The sequence below is a fragment of the Plectropomus leopardus genome, chromosome 5, assembly GCF_008729295.1.
Source record: "Plectropomus leopardus isolate mb chromosome 5, YSFRI_Pleo_2.0, whole genome shotgun sequence".
Lineage (NCBI taxonomy): Eukaryota > Metazoa > Chordata > Actinopteri > Perciformes > Serranidae > Plectropomus > Plectropomus leopardus.
This window is the reverse complement of record NC_056467.1, coordinates 339,503-348,765: the sequence shown is the minus strand read 5'-3', so window position 1 is coordinate 348,765 and position 9,263 is coordinate 339,503. Positions and strand designations below refer to the sequence as shown.

At 41.2% G+C, this 9,263-nt stretch overlaps 1 protein-coding gene across 1 annotated transcript in view; it reads right to left on the bottom strand.

The window, feature by feature from the left end:
* Nucleotides 1-475: 475 nt before the first annotated feature.
* LOC121942823 (interleukin-1 receptor accessory protein) overlaps nt 476-9,263 on the bottom strand; it is a 26,507-nt gene continuing 17,719 nt past the window's right edge. The window contains exons 8-12 of the mRNA XM_042486088.1: nt 7,097-7,223; nt 5,784-5,932; nt 4,684-4,827; nt 3,143-3,286; nt 476-1,168 (exon numbers count right to left, since the gene is read on the bottom strand). Of these exons, the coding sequence (XP_042342022.1) occupies nt 711-1,168; nt 3,143-3,286; nt 4,684-4,827; nt 5,784-5,932; nt 7,097-7,223 (1,022 nt within the window). The 3' untranslated portion in view covers nt 476-710. The remainder of the gene's footprint in view (nt 1,169-3,142; nt 3,287-4,683; nt 4,828-5,783; nt 5,933-7,096; nt 7,224-9,263) is intronic.

Below are 9,263 nucleotides of genomic sequence, written 5' to 3'. Positions count from 1 at the left end.
GGAGGAAATACATGCTATTTCCACTAGGTGACCTGTCACAGTCAATGTAGCTGTTGATCACTGACATATCCCAGACTGTCAGCAGCTACACTCACACACTGACATATCCCAGACTGTCAGCAGCTACACTCACACACTGAGCACGGAGGATAGTGGAAATAATTCAGTTTTTTTTTCCTCATGTAAAAACACAGTGGCGTCATGACTAACACCTGGCATTTAAAGGGTTAAAATTATGAAAATGAATATTTGATATTCATAATTATGCCTGATGCTGGTTAAAAAAAAAAAAAAAAAACTCAATTAGTTAAAAAAAAAGTATAAAAATCTATTTTAATGCTAATCATTGACAGATCCCAGGCTCTGACAGTAAGAAAAATCTACTTTGCATGTAGTATATAGCACATAATTAATTATTATTATTATTTTCATCTACAAACACAGTGACATTATGACAAAAACCTTGGAATTTCAAGGGTTAAAATTCTGGAAATTAATAGATATTTTAGGACTGATGTTGGTTTTAAAAATTACCTAAATGAAAGTAGCGAATATTAATAATGTATCCATTTTTTTTAAATTTGAAAAGCGCATTTTGTGCGTCCCTAAAGGGTTAACGGAGTCCTGGTTAGAAACAGAGAACAGAGGCATTGCGTCTGCAGCTCTGCGTGTCTCTGCGTGTCTCTGCGTGTCTCCGCCGTCCTTCTGGTCTACGCTGCAGCCTTGAGGACCTTCTGCGGGTCTTTGACGGTGTTGCTGATGAGGCCGGTTTGGGAGTTGGTGCTGTTCTGACTGTGCAGCCTCATCAGGGCCACCTCCTTACCGCCCTCCTCCTCCTCCTCCTCCCCCCTGCTGCTGAGCCTCCTCACAGGTAACTCCACCCTCAGCCTCTTCCAGAAGCGGGACGTCAGCTCCTTGGACTTGTCCCCCTGCCAGCAGATCAGAACCAGGGCCACGCGGGCCCTCCGCAGCTCCCTGACCCAGCCCTGCCTCCGCACCGGCTTGTACTGGACCAGGATCACCCGCAGGTGTCCGCCCCGCGCCATGCCATCGATGCCGGCCTGCAGCTCCAGCAGGGCCTGGGAGCCCTGGGAGGCGTAGCCCGGGCTGACCACCACCAGGAGGCGCCGGCTACGCGCCACGAAACTCAGAGTCTCATCAGTGATGGCTGCAGGGAGACAAAGGGTTAACCCTTTAAACCTGGACCAGCATGAGCAAGACACCTTCAGGAGCGTTTAAAGCGTTTAAAGCTTTGAAAATGTGAGCAAATCACTTCTTCTTTGAAAAAATGGAAAAAAGGCAATCAGCAACTTGGCATGAAATGTCCTTCAAACTGCAAAAAAATGTCACAGTTGACATTTGAGAATTATCTGAAATTTAATTTTTAAAAGAATCATTAGAAAATCATCAATTAACTTAAAAAACTTAATAAACAGGTTACAGAGAAAAATATGTTTTATTTTCATTTATAAGTATTATTTATATTTTATTCTCGCACCTTTTTCAAGATCTTTCCTTTTTTTATCCTTTAGGAAATTTTTAACTTTTTACCAATTTCTTTCAAACTTTTGGGTCATTTCTTGTTCGGCTGTTCATCACCTTCTTTCCATGTTTTCAACAGAAATCCAGTCAGTTTGCTCGGGTTTGAAAGAGTTAATGACGGTGGTGATGGATGAATGGATGAAGTGAGTTTCTGTCTGTGCAGGACGACAGAGAGCAGCAGCAGAGTACTAAAACTGCAGTACCAGTATCAGCAGAAGCAGTACTACAAGTACAGCCAGAAGTCATTTCTAACACCAGCTCATGTTATCTGATTAACCTCTGAGTCAAAATCAGCTGTGAGTCAAATTTACAGCGAAATTTTGGAAACGATCATCGATATGACGCAAACTGACTTTCCTGACGTCACCTCCCCAAAGTTCTCAGCACCAGACTGACCAAAATGAGACGACGTCGATCAAAAAACGGATGTTGATAATAAAAACTATGACAGAATCTCTGTGTCATTTTCATTGATGAGACAGAGAGACTTCAGCAGAGGAGAGGAAAATAACCGACAGCGTATTTTCTGACGCTGCGTGAGCAACAGTATGAGATGAGAGCTGGAAACTCCAGGAAATAGTCGGCACCGGGATGTTTCATTAGTCTGCAAAACAATGGAGCAGCAACATGTTGCAGATTCAGAAAAAAATTTAGGCTGAAATTAAGTTATTTTTCTTCACGGTGAGATCAGTAAGTTAACAGTGAACCCAGTTATCTTGTATTAGTTATGTGCCGTGTTTAAGAACAAAATTTGAGAGATTTCGAGCTCTTCAAATTTTATTTTTGACCTACTTTTTGAAAAAAATCTCATTTTTTTATATACAAGGTGTGATTCTAATTTCTGGGTCTTGTATTTACGCAGCAAACCAATGCAGTCAGTTAGTATTAAAAACCAACAAAGTTTTCAACATTAACAGCAGCAACAGCAGAAGAAGAAGCGAGAGCACCTGCAGGTACAGCAACACAAGATGGTTATCAGCAGAGGTACAAATACTGCAAGTACCAGCAATCCTGCAGAAGAAGGTGTAGTTGTTTTTGAAAGAATGTATTGTACTGCAGTATCAGAGTGTGTGTACTGAATCATGTTTGAATGTCCTGCAGTATCAGCATGTACTGTACTGCAGTAAGTGTGTCGTGCAGCATCAGTATGCAGTGCACTGCAGTACATGTGAGTACTATACTGTCACAGAGAGTGTCCTGCAGATTTAGTATACAGTGTACTGCAGTACATGTGAGTACTATACTGTCACAGAGAGTGTCCTGCAGTATTAGTATACAGTGAACTGCAGTACATGTGAATACTGTCACAGAGAGTGTGTCCTGCAGTATTAGTATACAGTGTACTGCAGTACATGTGAGTACTGTACTGTCACAGAGAGTGTGTCCTGCAGTATTAGTATACAGTGTAATGCAATGCAGTACATGTGAGTACTTTACTGTTGTATGCAGTATCAGTATACAGTGCAATGCAATGCAGTACATGTGAGTACTTTACTGTCGTATGCAGTATCAGTATACAGTGTAATGCAGTACATGTGAGTACTTTACTGTCATATGCAGTATCAGTATTTGGTGTACTGCAGTACATGTGAGTACTCACTCCCTCCCGGCAGACTGTCTCTGTCAAAGATGCACACCGAGTATCCGAGCTCGTTCTCCAGGACGCTGCGCAGCGTCGACAGAACAAACTGCTCCTCCTCGCTGTTCCTCGCATACGAGATGTACACGTCGTACTCTTTATCGTCTGAACACACACACACACACACACACACACACACAGATTAGGAGGCTTTGTGGGTTTTTTATGTTTATGGGAAAACATTTTTGTGAATATCCTCGTCCTTATCAGCAGGAAACCGAGAGAAAAACTTTAAAAAAGCTCGTCAGATCTGATCTGTACAGGCAGACAGAGAACGTGCGTCAGCGACAACGTGACGAGTTTAAGGAGCATCAGGTTGTTTTTTCTGTTTAACCCAGAACGTAAAAATCCGGTAGGCGTCACATCCTGCTGCTGAAAACTGTCAGTGCTGAATCAACTGCAGAGACTCGAAACCCTGCAGGCAGATTTCTGTCAGTGTTCACTTTTTATCGATTCGCCCTTTTCAGGGTTCGAAACTTGATGGTTCATTTATGGAAACTCCTAAATCTGATTAATAAGAATAATCATCATTGAATCCAGACAACAAAGAAAACATTTGAGCATTTAAAATTTTTTTGGGAATTTTGCTTTTATTAAAAACTGTATGGTGATTTAAGAAAAAAACTGTTTCATTTTTGTTTTGGTTTTTTTGCTTCTAGATTTTTTTTAGGATTTTTTTCAGAAAATATTTTGGCAGGTTTGTTTTTTGGTGATTTTTGCAGAAAAGATTGTGGAATTATTATTCTTTTTCTTAAAAACATGCCTCTCAAACCCACAGATGTTTTCTTCCAAATTCACCAAAAATGACAACATTTATCAGCCAGAAACTGTAAAAAAAGAAAAAGAAATTATCGTTAGATTTTGTGAATTTCCGATGGTCCTTGGACACATCATGTGTCTTAAAACAGGTTTGTGAAACTGATTTCGATGAATTTTCCAAAACTTTCAGGGTTTATTTCGTTTTCTAAAACGTTTCCAGGCCTGGAAACGGCTATTTCCATGACTTTTTCCAGGTTTTTTACGGCTGTATGAACACTGTAAATGTTACTGGCGTCCAGTGCAGGTGATTTGGTCTCAAGTTAAAAGCGTTGTCATAAAAAGGCCTGGTGGGAATGTTTCGGCTGGCGTCCGCAGCGTCCAGGGTCGCACGTTTTTTTAGGGTTGATTGAAGAAATCTGGCAGCGTGACGAACAAGTTACACCTTCTGCTGTTGGACTGATGGGAGGTTTAATAATCTAAATGCTCCGACCGCAGCCAGAGAGTGAAGATCATCATCGTTAAACTGAAGAAATTTAGTGTCGGGACGTAAAATCTGAAGTGCTGAAAGTGAGGCGTAAAGACGCGGCTGCGGTTCGATGTTTTTCTTTCAGCTCGGCTGTTTTTCAATTAAACAAAAAGCTGCTAAATCACTTTAACCTGCTGATGCATCTCTGTTTTTTGTCTGTTATGGATGTAAAACCGGACGGAGAAAAGTGGCCCCTGAGGCGTCACCTGGCGCTTACCTGTGTGCCGCTCGTCGGTGCCGAACCAGGAGCGATAGAGCAGCAGCAGCTCCAACCAGAAGATGTGATAAACCACCAAGAGGAACAGCATGAAGAGCAGAGTCACGCCGAGACCGCAGCCCAGCTCCACCACCGGCAGCAGCTCTGACGCAAAACAAACACACCTCCACTTTAACAGCTGTCTGCAGTCAGAGCCGTGATTCTCCTCCAAGGGCCCGCAGGACAAATCTGGCCCCTGACAGGGCCCCTGGTGGCCCCGCAACCATTGTTTAATTCACACTAAAATAAAGTGATTGACTCTGTGAATACTTTTTGACAAAAACAGAGACATAAAACAGCATCAGAGACATAAAACAGCATCAAAATAGAGCTTGCTGATCAAAAAAAGAGCCAGAGGAGGATCCCCCACACCCCCGACAGAGGACACAGCTGAGACACTGATGTCCTAAAATCCCAGAAAAGTGTTATAAACCTAAAAATGTCCTCAAATCCTAGAAATGTCCTAAAACCCAAGCAACATCCTAAAATCGGAGAAACATCCTAAAATCTAGCAAACGTCTAAAAATCCTAAAAAACCCTAAGATCCATTAAACGCCTTAAAATCCCAGAAATGTCCTAAAATCCTAGCAACATCCTACAATCGGAGCAACAGCCTAAAATCCTAAAAAAGTTCTACAATCCTAGAAATGTCCTTAAACCCGAGAAACATCCTAAAATCTAACAAACATCCTAAAATCCTAAAACGTCCTAAAAGCTGAGAAATGTCCAGCAATCCAAGCAACATCCTCAAATCTGAACAACAACCTTATAATCCTAAAAAAAGTTGGAGAAACAGAAGTTTCTTCAACTTTTTTTAGGCCCCAGGCCCCAGGCCCCAGGCCCCTGGCCCCTGGCCCCTGGCCCCTGGCCCTCTGTCATTTTGTAAGTGGCCCCTAAACAAAGCCAGCTGAGAATCTCAGATTTAAAGGAGCAGTCTGACATTTTCAGTAAATCAGTGCACATTCCTCTCAGCTTCTCATCTCTGCGTGTTCTGTATTAAAGTTGGACACAGCAGCAGAGAGGAGACAGATTTACTGAGCCAGATGTCCAAGTGTCCTCACCGTCCTCCTCCAGCTGAGCTCTGCGGGTCTCGAAGCCCTTCTCGTTCCTCACGGAGCAGTTATACTCCCTGTTCAGGTCCTCAGACTGGAAGTCCTTGATGACCAACACGCTCTCCAGGGTCCAGTCCCCATAGTAGTCCTTCACCAGTCTGCACACAAGCACACAGATTTAAAAACATATGGCCCCTGACAGGGCCCCTGGGGCCCCTCAACCATTTTCTAAATCACAATAAAAATAAAGTGACTGACACTGTGAATTGTTTTTGTACTTTAAGTAGGGCTGGGCGATACCGAATAAAGTCTTATCACGATTTTTTTTTCATATCAGTCGATATCGATATTTATCACGATTTACATCAAATCAGTGTTTCTGTCGAGTTTAAAGGTCCCTTTGACTCCTCGGTGAGATATGAAGATATCATCAGGTTCATTTAGGTTAAATATTTATTTTCTGTCAGACATTGAACATGACAAATATACTGTAGAACAGCATCACCAGCTGGAGGACCTATTCTACTAAAACTCACAGAGGTCCAGGTACTAAAATGTCCTCCCAGCAAAGGTCCGAGCCTCAAACCTAACATCAATATCAACATTAACTGAACATTTCACTCTGATTATGATTAAAGAACGATTATTTTCCTGCGCGGGAACAGCTGTTGGACATGTTGGACATGTCCACGCTGGAGCAGCTGTTGGACATGTTGGACATGTCCACGCTGGAGCGGCTGTTGGACATGTTGGACATGTCCGTGCTGGAGTGGCTGTTGGACATGTTGGACATGTCCGCGCTGGAGCTATTCTTATTATCATTGGCTGCTCATGACGTCTGTCTGTCGTGGCAGGAATGCCTTCTGTCGACATTCAATCGACCCCATCTCATGTTTCATTAGAGGAAAAGTTATTTCGTGATTGGTATTGTTTTCGTTTTATCGCCCAGCACTAATTTTTGGTATCCATTAGGTGTCAGAGTGCATAAAACCACATCAGAATGGAGCTGGATGATTGAAAAAAGAGACAGTGGAGGACAATAATGTCCTAAAATCCTAGAAGCGTCTTGAAATCCTAAAAATTTCCTAAAATCCGGAAAGTTTTCTAAAATTAAAGAAAAGTTCCAAAATCCTAGAAATGTCCTAAAATCCTAAAAATGTCCTCAAATCCTCAAAAAGTTCTAAAATTCTAGAAAAATCCTAGAAATGTCATAAAATCCTGGAAACATCCTAAAAAGTGAGGAATAAAGAAATAAAGATGTCTCCACAGCTGCTAAATTCATCCTACAGAACTTCATACTTTTAAAGTTTTCTTCTTCTCACTTGTTGGTGTTGGAGAATCGCTGGTCGCCCAATTTGTCCAGCGTCTTCCCGTCAACCGTCCACCAAATGTCCCGTGAAGAGTTCAGGTAGGGGAACAGGCCGGTGCACCTGAGACGCACCTCCGAGTCTGAGAGGGAGGACAGTTTTCACGGTCACAAGTCAGCCACATTAACACACATTTAACACTAATTACATTAATATAACGTCAGTTAATGTAAACTGACAGTTACAGCAGGTTCAGGATCCGGATCCCAAATTATATTCTCATAAAAAGATACAAAATATATATGCGTGCATTCAGGGTCGGTTTGTGTCTCTTTGTGGTTGTTTTGCGTCTCTTTGTGGTTCTTTTGTGACACTTTGTGTCTTTTTGTAGTTGGTTAGTGTCTTTGTAGTTTTTTGTGGTTGTTTTTTGTCTCTGATGTCACTTTCTGTCTCTGTAGTCTTTGTAGTTGTTTCGGGTTGCTTTGAAGTCATTTGTGTCTGTGGTTGTTTTGTGTGTCTTTGAGGTTGTCTGACGTTGTTTTGTAGTCATTTTGTGTCTTTTTAAGGGTTATTTTGTGACATTTTTGTCCTCTTTGTGGTTGTTTTTCTGCCTCTTTGTAGACGTATAGTGTCTCTGTGGTTCTTTTGTATCTTTTTGTAGTCTTTTTCTTTTGTTTGTGGTTGTTTTTTTCTCTTTGCAGTCGTTTAACGTCTCTTTGTGGTTCTTTTGTGGTCGTTTTGCATCTTTCTGTAGTCATTTTCAATCTGTTTTGTTGTCATTATGTGTCTCTTTATGGTCATTTTTTGTCTTTTTGTGGTCATTTTATGCCTATTTCAGAGTCTCTTTGTAGTCTCTGTAGTCATTTTGTGTGTCTTTGTGCTCATTCATTGTGTCTCTGTAGTCATTTTGTGTGTCTTTGTGCTCATTCATTGTGTCTCTGTTGTCATTTTGTGGTCGTTCGACGTCTCTGTTGTCATTTTGCGTCATATTTTGTTGTTTTGTGTCTCATTGTGTTTGTTCAGGGCCTTTTTATAGTCATTTGAGTCTCTGGTCATGAGTAGACGTGTTTTGACAACATTTTGAGGAATCTGAGGTTGCGTCTTGCTCAAGGACACTTCCGCATGTGGACAGGAAGAGCTCGAGGCTGAGGAGCGGTCTGTACAGGAGACACGTTTCCTTTAAACATTTATTACAAAATTATCCTGCCGTTCCATGTACGCTACACGTGCACGTGACGAGTGTTTGATGATGTGTCTCCGTCCTCGCTGTTAACGGCTCGTTCTGTTTTATTGGACGAGCTCCTGCAGCTTCCACTAATTCTGTTCGGACAATTAACTTCCTGAATGTTGAATCTGCGCCGAGCCGCTCTCAGAAAAACCAATTTAAAAGAGGTTGTTGGCAGAGAGACGCTGCCTCTGCATCGCTGCCAGAGCAGCTTTATGTCCTGAGCGTCGCTGCAGGTGGAGGAGCTGACGGAGAGCCCATAAAAACACCAAAGTGTCACACTGCCGGACCCGATGAAGCTCCATCTGGATCCTCTGCAGTCCCCGTACCGGTAAAAACGCTAAAAACATACCCAGAAAATACTCCACTACAAGTACAAATCCTGCATTCACATCCTGACTGAAACTGAATGATTATGGCAGCAATAACAAGAATTTAGATCAATTCCAGGAAAATTATCAGAAACCTAAAAAAACCAAAAAATAACCTGCGGGAAAGTGCCTAATAACTCTGTAACCAAATTCCAAGTATGCAACTATGATAATTATATAAAAATATGTTTTTTTTCTTCCTTAGACATTTTTCGCTAGTTTAAAAAAAACAAAAAATGACAGTTAATCTTGATAATTAACCCTTTGAAACCTGAGCAAAGTGGCTTGATTTCAATCCAAAACATGGAACGAAGGCTATGAGCAATGAAGGAAGAAATTACCCAAAATCTACCAGGATATTAGTAAAAAAGACAATTACAAGAAAAAATTAAGAGAAAATTAGTTTAAAAAAAGAAAAAATAAGAGCAGAACAAAGCTAAAAAAAAACAAGGAAATGCCTTCGGGGAACATAATAATTGTCACGTAATTTCAAATATGTCACTATGACAATTACATAAAAAAAGCTCAAAATTATTGGAAAAATTGTAAAAATAAAAATTACAAGAAAATTATCAGTAAATTATTT